Source organism: Aedes aegypti, chromosome 1 (assembly GCF_002204515.2).
Source record: "Aedes aegypti strain LVP_AGWG chromosome 1, AaegL5.0 Primary Assembly, whole genome shotgun sequence".
NCBI lineage: Eukaryota > Metazoa > Arthropoda > Insecta > Diptera > Culicidae > Aedes > Aedes aegypti.
In genome coordinates, this window is record NC_035107.1 from 148,910,306 (window position 1) to 148,929,263 (window position 18,958).

At 40.0% G+C, this 18,958-nt stretch overlaps 1 protein-coding gene across 2 annotated transcripts in view; it reads left to right on the forward strand.

The window, feature by feature from the left end:
- LOC5570613 (sodium-dependent nutrient amino acid transporter 1) overlaps positions 1–18,958 on the forward strand; it is a 57,788-nt gene that overhangs the window by 11,916 nt on the left and 26,914 nt on the right. For both annotated transcript variants that reach the window (XM_021850739.1, XM_021850734.1), the window contains exons 2-3: positions 12,576–12,762; positions 12,834–12,923. In XM_021850739.1, the coding sequence (XP_021706431.1) occupies positions 12,576–12,762; positions 12,834–12,923 (277 nt within the window). The remainder of the gene's footprint in view (positions 1–12,575; positions 12,763–12,833; positions 12,924–18,958) is intronic.

Sequence of the window (18,958 nt, forward strand, 5' to 3'; positions counted from 1 at the left end):
AAAAATGCGAAAATTATCAAATAATGTTCTATTATAGTGGAAATGTAAACAAGTCATAAAGTTTGTTCATTAATTGATTTGTTTATACCGTTCAGAATATATTTTTTGCTTAGAACAAGATTTGTATTTGTCAGGGGACTTAAGGGAGAAGATTTGGAAATACACCTTCCAATTTTATCATGTAGTCATCGAGTTTAATAACTTTGTGATAAAAGCTTTTAGAACGTTAACAATCTGGTGAAATTCTTCACAGGCCTTGTCTCGAACATTCGCACTTGTTAAATGATAGAAAGTGTTTATATTTTAAGTCATAGAGACATAAACATAATTAAGCCTAAACTGTGTACTCTGAAGCACCATCATTTAGCTTTCATTTAAGCGTGAGTCTATATTGCTGCAAAACTATGGTGTTAATCTAAGTTGTCTTTAACCAAAGAAACAAATTCCTTTTTTTAAAGTTCGTATAAACCTCTGCATTTACATGACATTAAGCTTTAAAAAATAATTAAGGCACTGCAAAACCCATAAGACGCAATTGCTTCTAGAACCATGACTCTAGCAAAATATAACATAGTAACCATAAACAGTAGCGCAACCAGGATTTGGATTTGGTTGACTTTGTAAACCAATTGATTTGCTGCGCCCGTTGTTCTAATTGGACAAATCGGAGTTACATTTATCATTGTTTTTAGAATAAACACGATATTTTTCATTCCTTATCCCAAAACTAAACAACAAACTTCTTGCACATAGCGTTCAGTTTGTTTTTTTTAGGAAAGGCTTGAAATTTTTGCCATTTTTTGCTATAGTAATAATTCGCAGGTAATTTTGTTTAGATCAAACTCTTCAGGGGTCTAAGATCTCAAAAAATACAACCCTGAAGAATTTGTATGTACAAAAACTTAAACTCTCAGTGTTAATATGAATTAATTTTGTAGTTGAGGAATGCGTTGTGATGTGTTTTCAAAAATATGTTTGTGCTAAGTATGAAGATGCAAAGGGATAGCCAGTCTCTAATATTAATGGATATCATATTCTCTATATCTAATATTATTGGATAACATTTCTTTATTAACCTATCGTTCATAACAAGAAAACACAACATACATGTATGTTTTTGTATTAATAAATTCTTTCAAGTTTCGTCACCATAGGTGTCGACAATTCTAATATTTAGTTTCCATCTATGTCAATAGGTGACTTTTTCAATTTAGGGGTTACATGAATTGCATCACTTACCGAGGTGAGTACAGAATTCATATAGCTTGTGAGTCCTTACCACCAACAAAAACTCCTTCCCGTGACAACCATAAAGATACAGAGGTATACTCGGTCTTTAGTAACAATGGATGTCACACTTCACACTAACATTCCTTCCCTCACCCAATGACCGTGAGGCCGTAGCTGGCGTCGTTATTGGCTTTGTAATGTTCGGAATTCACGAAATGTTTGTTTTATTTGGAGTGCTTATTCTACCACAAATATATTTACAGATTCTCAAATATTCCATTTTTGCTTATTAATTGAGCCAGATGGTGATTGTTGACCATGATATTCTCAAGGACTTGAATGTTGAGTTAACCCAACTGAAAGATTGTTTTCAATGTAAAGCGTCACTTTTAAGGCGCGTTGTTTTGGTGTAAAGTTATTTATGGTTGAAATTGTATGGATTGACAATTCCAAAATATATTTATCCAAGTCGATCCGATAATATATGGCAAAGTTATTCCATGTTTAAATACCGACATAAAAGATGGCGTACAAAGATGAGCTATTCTACGCAAACATTGCTCTCTATAATAGCTTTATTTTCTTCAGAAATCAATAGGTGTGATGAGACCATAATTTCCCCAGTATTGATTGTAATAAAATATATATTTTATATTACAGTGGGATTCCGTTTTTGGCAACAAGAGCAAAATTTTCAGTTGCCAAAATCGGAACCCATTTTTTTCATTATTTTTTATTTGTAACTAAACATTTAAAAGAAAAATAACTGCTTCCTTTATTTATATCTACATCTTCGGCTCATGCCGCACAGATTGATTCTTAAAAATATGTTTCAAACTAATAACATGTTACAATCCACATTTAACAAAATCAACGGCTAAGTGTAAGTTACAGTTAACATACAGATTCAAGCAAAACATTCATGAAGCATTTCAATAATAATCTAAGTCAAATGTAGCGATTCACTATTCAATGGTTCTTCTTCTTCTTTCTGGCATTACGTCCCCATTGGGACAGAGCCTGCTTCTCAGCTTAGTGTTCTTATGAGCACTTCCACAGTTATTAACTGAGAGCTTACTGTGCCAATGACCATTTTTGCATGCGTATATCGTGTGGCAGGTACGAAGATACTATATGCCCTGGGAAGTCGAGAAAATTTCCAACCCGAAAAGATCCTCGACCGGTGGGATTCGAACCCACGACCCTCAGCTTGGTCTTGCTGAATAGCTGCGCGTTTACCGCTACGGCTATCTGGGCCCCTATTCAATGGTCTCCATGGCGTATGAGTGAAGTTCCTGAACTCTCGGCACCTCACACCAACAGGCCAATTTGATCTTTTCAAAGCAGCGTTGCGAAACTTTGCATCGATGGCAACTTTGAAGGAAACGTAGTTCATTGTTGAGGTATCCTTCCAAGCAGGGACTAAGCATTTGATCGATCGAACGTTTCTGGCTCCTGTGGACTCGCAAACCATTTCCTCGATTTCGTTATCTGTTACATCAACCGCAATATTTGAAACAAACAATTCGACATCTTCATCCGTTTGTTCATTAGCATGATCGGCTTCATTAATTTTGGTTGACGACAAAGGACAGGAGGGTTCAACATGATGAGGTTCCTGAGGATGTTTTGAAGGGAGACTCGTTTCGGAAGAATATGTTGAAAATTGAGTAATTAGTTTACTAATGCGTTCAACATCCGACTTTAAACAGTTGACTTCCTTTTGCGTTGCGTAAGTACTCTTTTGCTCCAATGCATTACGGCATAGGTTCCCAAACTTTTCGAGTCCGCGACCCACCTAGCCGTCCGGCACATTCTTCGCGACCCACCAGGTGGAAAATGTTAAAAAAAACTAGTTTAACCAAGAGAAAAAGTTTTAAAACTTCTCAACTTTATCATGTTTGTGATTTTTTTCGGTAGTTAACAGCAATATTAAACAAATTTTTGCTGAGCTGAAAACTTTAGCGTTGAGTGTGCTGTTTATCACTGCACTTTCAGTGTCTGTAATAAAAATATTTTAACAAATACTTCACATTTCAGTTTTTGCTAATTAGGTGTATGTTTCATAAGTTTAACAAGTAGTATGTAAATCTCGACATCTGTCAAAACTCTTTGTACAGTAGCATAAATGCTAAAAAGTTCTCCGTTTTAACGCAAACATTTCCTTTATGAGTAAAAGGTTTGTTTTTAATAAAATAGTTTGGCAGCTGTTCTGTTCTGTCGATGACAGTTTCAATTTACTAACATCTTTCCAAGAAAATTTTGAAGCCACATCAAGTGTCTTCACCATTAATATCTAATGATTGTCAGGCAGTCTAAAAAAATGCTAAAATCTCGCATAACTTATGATCTTATAAAATTCATTGATAAGCGAGTGTGTAACTAGTTGTTTTTAAGCTAATAAATTGACCAATATAAAAATTATCACCACTGGAAGATAGAGAACGATCATTTCTCCATTGCAACATTGTTAAAAAAAACGTTTTAAATTATTCGTTTACTCAGTAACTACAAGCTATACACTTGGTTACCAATGGCTTTTAAGACGAGATCATAAATTAAGCGAGAAATTATTAAATGAGATTTCAAATTTCAATTTAAAACCGTTTGCTTCAATTCGAGGAGACATTTGAAAAAATAGAAAAAAAATCTAAGAAAATTTATATGTATTAAGATTTTTTTCGCGACCCACCAGAGAGCATCTCACGACCCCTCTGGGGGTCGCGACCCACAGTTTGGGAAACTATGCATTACGGAATCGTCCTTTCTCTATCAGATCTCTGCAACCGTCACACATCCAAAATATGTTAGAGTGTAAGCAAGCACATCCTTCATCGTAGGAGAGGCCGACGCATTTTGCGTGGAAAATACGATGATCATCACACAGTCCTTCGCAAGTGACGACCACATCTTCTGCACAAATTTCAATCTTACAAGCATTGCAATGGGTGAACATTTTTATTGTTTTGAACCCTATCAACACGACTGCAGTTTCCTAGCTTCAGATGCAGATGGCGAGACGATGATTTGACGCAAACGGATAACAAAGCGATGGATGGAATGACGGCTGAATTTGTTGCAGGTATAGAAATACTATCGCATTATTTCCTCATTCACGGAACGATATTTCGAAAGTTTCGCGTGACACTCAAAGTGTAGTTTTAGTTCGTTTACAAGTGCGTTACTTGTTACGGTGAATAGTCACAAAAACAATAACGAAGAAATACAGCGAACAACGAAATTTCACGACAAAACTTTGCAGCAAACGATGCGAAGCGCGCAGCACGGGAGCACAATAAATATGAAGCTGACTACTCATAGTTTTTTAATATTTTATTTGACTTTATTCGATTTTGTAAAATTAACTGTTGTGCAAAACAAATCCTATTTATTTACACACTTGTCCAAAGCAATGGTTATAATTTTACGTAAGTGTAAAATATCATTGAACTCGAATTCATTATGAATATGTTCAGGACGCTCGGGCTCATTGACTGCATCAACCGTTGGGATGTCTGATTGATTGAAATCCTCATCATCTTCATCACTGTCGTCTTTATTTGTACTCTCTTCGTTATTAACGAAGGCCAAAACGTCTGTATCGGAATAGTCGTCGATACACTGATCTTCATCTGTTGAATTTGATGGTGCCACCGGTTGGGTTGTGCTGAATTTCCGGAACGGGACATCGTCTTCATGCATCAATTTTGAGCCCACAAATATGCCAATATTCCTCCACGCCTGCCGCAGCACTTGCTCTGACTAAAGAGTCTAAATTACAAAGAGACGATCATATTCAAAATAAATCAGCTATCAACTATGCCAAATCTATAACGCAGCACTGCCAATGTTGAATCCCACGCTAAAAGTGGGTCACAGGTTTCATGTGTTGAATTAACACAGGTTTGGGTAATGAATGAAAAATTGACTGAATGTGTGAAAAACCAATGTAATGCTCTACTCAGCATTCTTTATGCAAAGCATGAAAATTGCAACCGACACTTGTGTATTCAGAAAATATGCTATTTCAGAAGAAGCAAAATTTTCGTGGGCGGTAACATTTTTGTGTGAGCCGTTTTCAGCTTGTGTGAAAAAGTGTTTGACAAGTCTCCTGCTCGATTGGAATGACATTGACAGTAAGCTTGGAATTCCAATTGGAACATTTCGCTTCTTTGCTTATTGTTTCTTTAGCTCTGACACTTCTGCCCTTGCTCCGTGGAGCCAAAATGCAACATTTTTCAGGTTGATGGTCTTCAAATGTTTTGCACTATCCATAGGCGAGAAAGGGATCTCCAGAAATATTTTTTCTCTATATTTCAGCTTAATCGTTTGGATTATATGCTGGTCCATCGGCTGCATTATTGGTGTCACATTTGGTGGAAGAAATATAACAGATATCTGCAGTGATGCCACATACACAGATATATCTGTAATTACACAGATTTTTTTTCTGTTTTTGCCTACAGATATCTGTAATCACAGATCACAGATTTTTGGGATAAAAAAGATTTTTAAGAGTTTAGAATATTTCACGAGTTAAGCACCCAGTTTTGGAGGATATAAAGCAGAAATACCATTACTCTGTTTATTTTTTCTCAAAAATTTAACTATTTTAACTTTCAGAAACAATTATGCATCTTTAAATTACTACACTCAGGCAAATGGGCTATCGAAATACATAGGAACGACTTATGAAAATTCATAGCTTCGCCTTATGAAACCAAACTTTGAAAACAATAAAATGTTCTCGCGGCAACCTGGAATCGAACCAAGGACCTTGCGATCGTTAGGCCCGTGCGTACACCACACGCCTAACGACGCCTTAATGTGATGCTAAAACGATACATAAAGCGTTCGTATTGCGATAATCGTTCCATCTTTCATAAGGCAAAAAGTATGAATTTCGATAGTCCAGTTCGCTGCGTGTAGGTTCGATTTCATGTTGCCGCGAAAACTATTTTTGTTTTCAAATTTCGGTTTCATAAGGCATATTTATGAATTTCAACCCGATTATTTGTGGCGAATTTTCATAAGGGGTTTCTATGTTTATCGATAGTCCATTTGCCTGAGTGCAATAACCGTTCCATCTTGCATAAGGCAAAATGTATGCATTTCGATAGTCTAGTTCACAGCGTGTAATAATACGTTTGCAAAGGTTCTTCTCGATCTAATAACATAAATTTTGGATGTTTGCACGACACAGATTTTTACCAAGATTTTTGGAGGTTGACCTAAGATAAAAAAGATTTTTTCGGCCGAAATCACAGATGAGATTCGGAAAAAATGTGGCAACACTGGATATCTGTCCATCGTCTGACATCAGCTCCTCTTCAAAATGATGTGCTGTGCAATCATCCAGCAGGAGCAAAGCTTTAGAATCAATTCCAATACGTGCTGAATACTGCCGGACCCATGGAACAAAAGTGTTATAGAACCATGATTGAAAAATGTCCCTGGTCATCCATGCATTCTTAGAAAAATCGTATTGCAATGGCAACTTTCTTGAATACCCTTGGTAATATTCTTGAATGCCCTTGGATTTTTGGATTATCCAATCATAAGCATAGGCAGTTTATGGGTCCCTGACGCATCAGCTCAAGGCATAAATGTGAATCTATCCTTGGCTACCTTATGCCCTGATGCAGAGGATTCGCTACTGTGCACCAATGTAAAACCAGGCACCATTTTAAAAAACAGTCCGGATTCATCGGCATTATAAAGCTGATCAATTGATAGGATTTCAATTTTCCTGATCGTGGCTCTATCTACTTCAAATTCCCTTGCAAGTTCTGACTTGGTGCAGTTTTGCAACTTGAGGCGTTGCAATTTCGATCCTTTGTTTTTGACTGAGACTCCGTCTTTGCTTTTTCTTCGGAGAACTGTCTGCGATGAGCTGTATAAATTGTTAGCCTAATTTGAGTTGAACGAGTTCAAAATAAAAACATTTATGTTACCTCTTAATACGATATCGAATAACTTCCATTTCTTCACAAAATATGAATGCAATGTGAGGTTTTGGAGGAGAAGAATGCAGCGCGGGCGGTCATGCTGCAGCAAGGGACCCGGCAGAACGTGGAATGCTATAAACGGAAACGGCAACAGCAGACCCGCCTCTTTCGGGAGAAAAAACGCCGCCTGGAGGAGACGGAGTGCGAGGAGATGGAACAGCTGTGCCGGTCTCAAGAAACACGCAAGTTCTATCAGAAGCTCAACGCATCCCGCAACGGCTTCGTGCCGCGAGCCGAGATGTGTAGGGATAAGGATGGGAGCATTCTGACGGACGAGCGTGAGGTGATTGAAAGGTGGAGGCAGCACTTCGACGAGCACCTGAATGGCGCCGAGAGCACAGGCAATGAAGGACGGGACAACGGAGGAAATGCCTTCGTCAGTACTGCAGAAGATGGAAACCAACCAGCCCCCACTTTGAGGGAGGTTAAGGATGCCATTCACCAGCTCAAGAACAATAGAGCTGCTGGTAAGGATGGTATCGGAGCTGAACTCATAAAGATGGGTCCGGAGAGGCTGGCCATTTGTCTGCACCGGCTGATAGGCACAATCTGGGAAACAGAACAGCTACCGGAGGAGTGGAAGGAAGGGGTAATATGCCCCAGCTACAAGAAAGGCGACAAGTTAGATTGTGAGAACTTTCGAGCGATCACCATTCTAAATGCGGCCTACAAAGTATTGTCCCAGATCATCTTCCGTCGTCTATCACCTATAGTAAGCGAGTTCGTGGGAAGTTATCAAGCCGGCTTCGTTGACGGCCGATCGACAACGGACCAGATCTTTACTGTACGGCAAATCCTCCAAAAATGTCGTGAATACCAGGTCCCAACGCATCACCTTTTCATCGATTTCAAGGCGGCATACGACAGTATCGACCGCGCAGAGCTATGGAAAATCATGGACGAGAACAGCTTTCCTGGGAAGCTCACGAGACTGATAAGAGCGACGATGGAAGGTGTGCAAAATTGTGTGAAGGTTTCATGCGAACACGTTTGGATCCCACCGGGGACTACGTCAAGGTGATGGACTTTCGTGCCTGTTGTTCAATATTGCGCTAGAAGGTGTTATGCGGAGAGCCGGGCTTAACAGCCGGGGTACGATTTTTACGAGATCCAGTCAATTTGTTTGCTTCGCGGATGATATGGACATCGTCGGCCGAACATTTGAAAAGGTGGCAGACCTGTACACCCGCCTAAAACGCGAGGCAGCAAAAGTCGGACTGGTGGTGAATGCGGCCAAGACAAAGTACATGCTAGCTGGTGGGGCCGAGCGCGACAGGGCTCGCCTAGGTAGCAGTGTTACGATAGACGGGGATACTTTCGAGGTGGTCGACGAGTTCGTCTACCTTGGATCCTTGCTGACGGCTGACAATAACGTTAGCCGTGAAATACGGAGGCGCATCATCAGTGGAAGTCGGGCCTACTATGGCCTCCAGAAGAAGCTGCGGTCAAAAAAGATTCACGCCCGCACCAAATGTACCATGTACAAAACGCTCATAAGGCCGGTAGTCCTCTACGGACATGAGACGTGGACGATGCTCGAGGAGGACCTGCAAGCACTTGGAGTCTTCGAACGTCGGGTGCTTAGGACGATCTTCGGCGGTGTGCAGGAAAACGGTGTGTGGCGGCGAAGGATGAACCACGAGCTCGCCAAACTCTACGGCGAACCCAGTATCCAGAAGGTGGCCAAAGCTGGAAGGATACGATGGGCAGGGCATGTTGCAAGAATGCCGGACAGCAACCCTGCAAAGATGGTGTTCGTTTCGGATCCGGTTGGTACAAGAAGGCGTGGAGCGCAGCGAGCTAGGTGGGCGGATCAAGTGCGTATCGATTTGGCGAGCGTGGGGCAGAACCGAGGATGGAGAGATGCGGCCACGAACCGAGTATTGTGGCGTGAAATTGTTGATTCAGTGTTATCTGTGTAGATGTTAACTAAATAAATGAAATGAAATGAATGTGAGCATACTTTGCGATGACAACTAACCAAACAACTTGATCTTTTTGAATCTAAAATGGACGAACATTTTAGAAGTTCTTGGAAGGACAAAGGATAGACATTAGACTGGCCCTTAAACAAAAAAGTTGTAAAACTCAACAGGGCACCCCCTAGATATGAGTCGTAGGGTAAGAAAAAGGCTCTCTCAAAATGTCAACTCAATTGGTTGCTCCACCAGCTGGCGCATTTAATTTGAAGTTTGTATGGGATATTCGTTTCAAATATATTGAAAATTGACCCTATGTCACTGTTTCGTTCCGTATACTATTTAATAGCGTTCAATTGAATCCAGAATGACAAATTCACTAGTTGACACCCTAATGAACAAAGTTGCAGAAGGTCGTATCTGGATTTAAGCTCATTTTCATTAAACTTTACGCTGTTGAAAGATACGCTTAGATCAGCACTCCCGTACAATCACATGTATGCATGTGCCTTATGCAGCACCTCGCCCAACGTCATAGGTGGCTATGATGCGCTTAGTGGCTACCACCCAGCTATGTTGAAAAAATTCCAAACATTATTGCAAATCTACTTCAGATAGTTAAAACACCAACTTTCTCAATTTTAATCATCGTACAAGCTTCTACAATATTGTTCGCTATGGTATCAAGTAGTGTTTTTGACATTCTGGGTTCAATTGAACGCGATCAACAATTTTCCTCACCCAAACAGAAGATGAGGTGCAGTTTCCCATATGTGTGAGCTGAAAATCCCATATTAACTTCAATTCAATTGCGCCAGCTCGTGGAACGACCAAATGAGCTGAAATTTTCAGGAAGTCTTCCTCTAACCCTAAGAAATAATCCTAGGGGGTGCCCCGTGGAATTATACAACTCTATTTTTCTCCCATACTGAGCTGGGCCAGTCTAATAGACATACATAAAGTCGAATGAACACATTCTCTTGCAAATCAAAACTGTTTTCGTTTTAAAAGTTTTGATAAAATAATGATAATTGATCTTATTTCTCGTTCAACTTAAAAGCTTTTTTCATATTACTTTAGCTTGTTATACTGTCTGCTGTGTACATGACTCTAGGAAGCAATTATAGAGTAGTGATAAAACTTTTAATGTGCAAGCATTGTATGGCTCTAATTCAAAAGACACTATATTACATGTAGCGGACTTTGAGGCAAGCGTGCCATAGGGGCAAGTGTGTCACCCCTGCTTTTTATAAAAACTACAATATATATGTTCTCTTTGAGCTTAACAATATTTTCACTTATAGTTCACAATACAATGATCAAAATATGATGAAAATTGCTCAATTTTTCACGTATTTACATCGACTTTTGCAAAGACAACTAAATTAGAGTGGATTTTTATAAGATTCAATTGTTTCTAAATAGCATGGTAATAGGTAAATTATTAACAGATTTTTCTAATGTACTGTACATTGTGAAGCTATTCAAATGTGTAAGTTATTGTGGCATTTGAACGAAAAAAGCATTTAGTTTTACATACGAAATCCAGTTTGGTTGAAATCTTTACTTATTGGGGCAAGTGTGCCACCTATTTGGTAAACGAAAATTGTTGGAGTGAAATTTATAAAAATGTAAACATCATCAACAAAATCATAATAATAAACCAAAATGAGGCACCAGTAGTGGTTTCTGAAGTATACATAGAAGGGGAATAACTGACATTTTTGCCCCCAAAGTGATTTTTTCTCAAAACATCCAATAATAACATGTTTTCGGCTTATTAAGTACCGTTTTACATATCTACATCAATATGTTACCGTTAATTAGTGCTGATCTAGTGTAATATTATACATATTCGCCGTAATATGAGGGTAATACATATATTGTATTGAATGGAGACAAAAATAACCATTTTAGTTACTCGAATTGAGTAATAGAGAGTAAACTTGATTTTTTTTTTTTTTAAATTATCGATTAACGTCTGCTTTGTAAGTAATATTAATAGGAAATGAAGAAAATTTCATTACAAGTAGAATTACATGCGATGTTTAATCGGTGGGCGTCTTGCCCCATATGGGTGGCACACTTGCCCCATAGTGTCGAAAAATAGGTTATTTTGGATGATATTTGAGAAGCTCAAAAACTAATACTTTTTAAAGTTATTTTATTTATAAATAGCACAGTGGTTATGAAAATATGTGAAACTAACATCATGAGCCTAATTTGGTAGATTTTATAAGCTTTAGGCAAAGTTAGAGAACAATTTGCTTAAGATGGAACACTTGCCCCAAATTCCGCTACCTACGATCAATATAAAGCGTGCTACTGGGAAGGCTCCTGCTATGCAACTGTCCATAGAAATATAAATCGATGAAGACATCATTTGCAGTCATCTTTAGTAATCTTTCTTTTTGTCTGTTGCCTTACTACTAAGCGAAGAAAAAAAAAGACACGGACACTGTCTTCAGCCATTTAGCTGCACAGACTGTAACTTAACACTAGACAACGGACAAGAATGCTCCAGTAGCATAGCCGAGAAACATTCTTGGCGAAAAGTTTCAGTGGCTGAAGCGGGAATCGAACTCACACCCCATGACCCGATGCGCTTAAATACCAGACGACACTAACCGCACGGCCACAGCCCGAAAAAAACAGTAATCCCGTATAGTTGTTGCTAGTTCAAGCTTTACTGCACATTAGTTAGTCATACTTTCAATGTACTATTGTTTATGGCAATTTTCTGCCAAAACGGAGCATATCAAAAACGAAATCCCACTGTATATAATAGGAATACAGTATTGCAATGATAGGACGAAATTCCGCAATAATATGACAAATTAAGAGCTTCAGATTTATATTAAAAATTCTAAGTTCCGTTTAAAATTTACTTTTTTCTCCACTATACTTCGGACAAGAGATACAGTTAACTCTCCCTTACTCGGTATTCCGTATCTCGATATCGAGTTACAGAACCATAGTAAAAGTTGGTTTTCATGGCTAACTCGATGGTCCCTTGGAACACAGTTGCACTGCTTTTGTGTTCTGTAACTCGATACCTCCCTAACTCGATGGTCCCTTCAATGTCGACTTAGGGAGAGATGACTGTAGTTTCAAGACTTTACATAGCAAAACACGACAATTTTTAGGTTTTGGACAAAGAAGAACGATTTATATTTAAACACCGTGCATAGGTACTCCATATAAGGATAGATACCCTATAGGGTTTTCGTGGCGACCATTACTGTTGTAATGACAATGTTAAGTAATATCAAAGTGTGTTTAGTTAGTAAATTGATATGCTTTACATTTTTGATTTATTTTTAATTATAAGGCCAAAGTCACAAGCTCATGTGTGCAGCTTCTTATATCACAACGACACGCATCCTAACCGATGATTAATTCATTAATTATTTTCCAGCTCAATGCATCCCAGCCCGAAAACGCAGCCCAAAATCGCCCTGAGTGGTCGAACAAGCTCGAATTTCTTATGTCATGTATTTCAATGTCCGTTGGTCTAGGAAATGTGTGGCGTTTCCCGTTTACCGCGTATGAAAATGGGGGTGGAGCGTTTTTAATTCCCTACCTCATCGTGTTGTTTGTCATAGGTACGAAAATTATGCGAAAATAATACAACTACTCAATTAATACATTCCCTTTCATTCTTCACACCCCACAGGACGCCCGTTATATTACCTGGAAATGGCTCTGGGACAATTTACAAGCAGAAGCTCGGTGAAAATTTGGGAGGTTTCGCCACTGTTCAAAGGTTTCCGCAAAAAGTCTACTGTCACAAATGTGCACTTCTCACCATAATCTGCATACCGCACAATTATACATTTATCTTATAAAATCATTGCCTATATCGCACAAACCATTCCATGAAAAGGTGGATCAGAAGTTCTATTTTCCATATCCCTTAATTCCAAATTTTTGCACGATACTAGGGGGTGAATCCAAACTTTTGCACGATGATTTTAATGACTGTTTTAATAATAATTTTCAGGTTTTTCCGCAAAAATCTCGCTAGTGCCCTTTGAAGAATATAAGTTTACGATAACGCATTATTTTAAATTCTTATTTTAATACTGAGAAAATTAGCAATTCTCGCTGAAACCAGACCGCCATCGGCACACATCGTTAGAATTTCAGTTAAAAAATCGCTAGTATATGCTAAAACTGAAGGTTGTTCTTTCGGGTTTCTTAAAATGGTGGACCCCTCGTATGCCAGATAGCTAAACAGTTTGCGAAAAAGCCCATTTTTTTTGTTAAATCATCTTTGCGTGATATGTCTCATATTTCCCTTGGGACACATAGCAAACTAATGGGCATCGTTTAAGGAAGAATATACCTTTCATTTAAAACTAAAAAAAAATGGCGGCTGTTTCGAATTGTGTCAGAAAAACTGTGTTTTCACCGTTTTGAATTCTGAGATCACCATTAGAAAGCTGAACAAACTGAGTAAGATAGGCTACAAAAACTAGGTGAGCAATGGTATTTACCCTATCAAATGAACGATTTTCTAAATAATTTTCAAAAAGTTGACGTATATGACAAGTGCAATCAATGCAAACATCATTTTTTGTACAACAAAGAAATAAGTCTATAAATTATAAATAAGTCGTTGCTATTTTTCTTCGAGCTGAGTAAAGAGTAAGAGCACTAATTTAAGTGAAAAAATTTGGCCGTCTTGGATTTTGACAGTAGAAGCATTAACCTAAGAATGCTAATGTCGCTGCTGTTCGTGTTACCAACATCTAGTTAGCCACGAACTGACAGCCTGAGTACCGGGCATCAAAGTGTCAAATTAATTATAAAAACATAAACAACGACAAGGCATTGGACAAACAATGAAAAACCATAATTGAAGGTAATAATAATTGAAATCAGTTTTGTGTCGTCAGCGCTACTAGCGTTCTACTACTAATATTTCTATTATTTTGACGCTATCTTCATTTTAAGTAGTAGGAGTTTTTCACCTTGTTAGCGCTTGTTGAATTTTAAGGCTGCCATAACGCTTACTCTTCTTGTTTTGTTATCCTGACGTTACGTCCTTACTGGAACAGAGCCTGCTTCTCAGCTTAATTAGTTATAAAACAGGTAATCACATAGATTTTTTATAATGCGTGTTTAACACCAGAATGAATCTTCGGCATATCTTCAAGTTCAGATATTTTTTTATAATGCGTGTTTAACACCAGAATGAATCTTCGGCATATCTTCAAGTTCAGAAATTCAGTCTTCATTTTATTTGGTCTAAAAGCGTTGATTGAAATGAACAATCAATTGAATCTCAGAGATAAGATAAAAATAGAAGAATCTGTTTGTTTTTCAACGGGTGCCTCATAATTAAATATGATGAGCGCTAAGATGTTAAAAAAAATAATTGAACTGTTTAAAACCAAGTTGCCGTCGAATTTCTATCATCTCATTCCTATCATTCCTATCCATCTCGAACAATTTAAAAAAAAATGATCTAGTGGTCCGGATGGTATATGGTGCGAAAGGAGTGACGTCACATGTTCACAACCCAATTCGATGTTCGATGAGCCTGCCTTGTTAATTTTTATGCCGTGCTCCTGAGTATTAGCATTACGTCTACATTGTAACAAAGCCTGCTTGTCAGCTGTTTAATTTCGCAATTTTCTCATATTATCTTAAGCGGCAGTTGGAAAGATACTCTATGACTCAGAAAATCAAGGACGTAACTCTAAAATCAATTTCCTTTATAATCCATTGCCCACTACACACAATCATAATCTGGTGGCCATGATGCACGAAATACTAGTGCAAAACGTTAACACGAAGGAAAACGATGTACGCGCCTCTAGTGGTGGTATAAGAGACCTAAGAATATTAAATTGGTCGATTGAAGGGTGGTCTATTAAAATTTCGTCAGTGTTACATCTGTTTTTCTTTATAAATAAATGTACTCTGTTAGCAATGTTTAACAATAAAACTATAGATATCACTACAAGACTCACTAATATCTCAACGCGCAATCTATAGACTTCATTAAATGAACAACTGATAGATTTTTTTGTTTATTTCGATCAATGGTTTTATACGGCTTTCGTTAATTATTCTTGAATTCAAAGATATGTCGAAGAGTCATTCTGTTGTCATAATCGCATAGTAGTAGATAACTTCTATTCAATAACCTGTGTTTATTACTAATCAAGCTGAGTACCATTTTTGGTTTCAGTAGGGACGAAACTTTAGCATCATAAACGTGCATAGCCCTCCGGAGTGAGCACTGATGATGACAAGGACGCATTTTATGCGCAGCTTGAACGCGAGTACGACAGCTGCCCAAGCCACGACGTCAAGATCATCATAGGTGATTTGAACGCTCAGATTGGCCAGGAGGAGGAGTTCAGTCCGACGATTGGAAAGTTGAGCGCCCACCGGCTGACGAACGAGAACGGCCTACGACTGATAGATTTTGCCGCCTCCAAGAACATGGCCATTCGTAGCACCTATTTCCAGCACAGCCTCCCATTTCGGTACATCTGGAGATCACCTCAGCAGACAGAATCGCAAATCGACCACGTTTTGATCGATGGACGGCATTTCTCCTATATAACCGACGTCAGAACCTATTGTGGCGCTAACATTGACTCCGACCACTACCTGGTGATGGTGAAACTGCGCCCAAAACTATCCGTCATCAACGGTGTACGGTACCGACGCCCGCCTCGTACGCGACTGAAACAACCGAATGTCGCCAATGCGTACGCGCAGCATCTTGAGGCAGCGTTGCCGGATGAGGGCCAGCTTGATAGGGCCCCTCTTGAAGACTGCTGGAGGACAGTCAAAGCAGCCATTAACGACGCTGCCGAAAGCGGATATGTGGAACGGAACTCAAGAAACTATTGGTTCGACGAGGAGTGGCAGGAGGTTTTAGAGGAGAAGAATGCAGCGCGGGCTGCAATGCTGCTGCACGTGGAACAATACAGACTGAAGCGGAAACAGCAAACACGCCTATTCCGGGACAAAAAGCGCCGCCTGGAAGAGGTGGAATGCCAAAAGATGGAGTTGCTGTACCGTTCTCAAGAAACGCGGAAGTTCTATCAGAAGCTCAACACATCCCGCAAAGGCTTCGTGCCGTGAGCTGAAATGTGCCAGGATAAGGATGGGAGCATCTTGACGGATGGACGCGAGGTGATCGAAAGGTGGAAGCAGCACTACGATGAACACCTGAATGGCGCAGAGAACACAGGCACAGAAGGTCAGGACAGCGAAGGCGATGGCTACGTCAGCAGTGGAACCAACCAGCTCCCACGATGAGGGAAGTTAAGGATGCCATTCAACAGCTCAAGAACAACAAGGCCGCTGGTAAGGATGGTATCGGAGCCGAACTCATCAAGATTGGCCGAACAGGTAGGCCGCTTGTCTGCATCGGCTGATAGTCAGAATCTGGGAAACGGAACAGCTACCGGAGGAGTGGAAGCAAGGCGTTATATGCCCTATCTACAAAAAGGGCGACAAACTGGAGTGTAAAAATTATCGTACAATCACTATCCTAAACGCCGCCTACAAAGTGCTATCCCAGATTTCGTGGGAAGTTATCAAGCAGGTTTCATCGACGGTCGCTCGACAACGGACCAGATCTTTTCTGTGCGGCAAATCCTCCAGAAATGCCGTGAGTATAAGGTCCCTACATACCATTTGTTCATCGATTTCAAGGCGGCATACGACAGTATTGACCGTGTAGAGCTATGGAAGATCATGGACGAGAACAGCTTTCCCGGGAATCTCGGGCGAACACTCCAGTTCGTTCGAGTCTCGGCGGGGACTACGACAGGGCGACGGACTTTCGTGCCTGTTGTTCAAAATTGCGCTAGAAGGTGTCATGCGAAGAGCCGGACTTAACAGTCGAGGCACGATTTTCACGAGATCCGGACAATTTGTTTGCTTCGCGGACGACATGGATATTATTGGGAGAACATTTGAAACGGTGGCAGATTTGTTCACCTGCCTTAAACGCGAAGCAAACAAAGTACATGCTGGTTGGCGGAACTGAGCGCAACAGGGCCCGCCTAGGAAGCAGTGTTACGATAGACGGGGACGAGTTCGTCTACCTCGGATCCTTGCTGGCGGCTGACAACAATGTTAGTCAGGAAATACAAAGGCTCATCTTCGGTAGAATTCGTGCCTACTATGGGCTCCAGAAAAAAAAACTGCGGTCAAGAAAGATTCACCCCGCACCAAATGCACGATGTACAAAACGCTTGTAAGACCGGTAGTCCTCTACGGGCATGAGACGTGGACTATGCTCGAGGAGGACTTGCAACCTCTTGGGGTTTTCGAACGCCGAGTGCTAAGGACGATCTTCGGCGGCGTGCAGGAGAACGACGTGTGGCGACGCAGGATGAACCATGAGCTCGCTCAACTCTACGGCGAACCCAGTATCGCTGGAAGGATACGCTGGGCAGGGCATGTTGCAACAATGCCGGACAACAACCCTGTAAAGATGGTGTTCGCTACGAATCCGGTCGGAACAAGAAGGCGTGGGGCGCAGCGAGCTAGGTGGATTGACCAGGTGCACCAGGACCTGAAGAGCGTGGGTCGCAGTCGAGGATGGAAAGAAGCGGCCATGAACCGAGTAAGTTAGCGAAATATTGTTGGCGAGGTTTTATCAAGATAATTGATGTAAAATGGGGCCCAGATAGCCATAGCGGTAATAGCTGCGCGTTTCAGCAAGACCAAGCTGAGGGTCGTGGGTTCGAATCCCACCGGTCGAGGATCTTTTCGGGTTGGAAATTTTCTCGACATCCCAGGGCATAGAGTCTCTTCGTACCTGCCACACGATATACACATGCAAAAATGGTCATTGGCAAAATAAGCTCTCAGTTAATAACTGTGGAAGTGCTCATAAGAACACTAAGCTGAGAAGTAGGCTCTGTCCCAGTGGGGACGTAACGCCAGAAAGAAGTGAATGTAAAACCAAATAAATAAATAAATAATAGGACCGAAACGCCAGAAACAAAGAAGAATTAGAAGAAGAGTACACGTAACCTGTTTTTAGCCTCGAAATTCAACATGCTGAGTGCCCAAAAAAACAAATACTACTCAAAATCAAATTGATATCAAAATCCAAGATGGCCACCAGATTTGTTTTACTTAAATAAGTACTCTTATTATAAAATTCCAACAATTGAAAACTTGTTTCTTTGTTGTACAAAAAACGATGTTTGCACGAACACTTGTTCGGCATACAATTCATTTATCGAATAATATCGCGAATCCGGTCAGGCGTGAATATATCAAGGATCGCATCATCAACTAAAGATGACTCCCAGATCCTTATCTTATCCCACTAACCCAATATCCTTTCCATGACAACTATGGAGATGCAGAAGATTCTTCGGTCTCTAAAACCAACGGTTGTCTATCTAACATTCCTTCCCTTCCCAGATGACCGTAAGGACGTAGCCGGCGCCGTTATTGACTTCTAAAGTTTGAGCTCTCGATTTGTGCACATTGAAGAATGGTAAGCTAATCCCAAGCCCCATTCACTAAATCCCTGTGCAACTTCGATTGCTCTGGTCAATTATGGAGTAGCAACGACGAATTGTACGGTCATTTATGCTCATGCTCATGTTCATGTACAAAAAACGATGTTTGCACCGTCATATACGTCAAAATCGTAGATGGCATTTTTTAGAAAATCGTTCATTTGATAGGGTAAATATCATTACTTACCTAGTTGTGCCTATCTTACTCAGTTTTTTATTCAGTACGAAGGGTCCACCAATTTGATAAAATCGAAAGGGCCACCTACTAGTATCAATTTTTCAA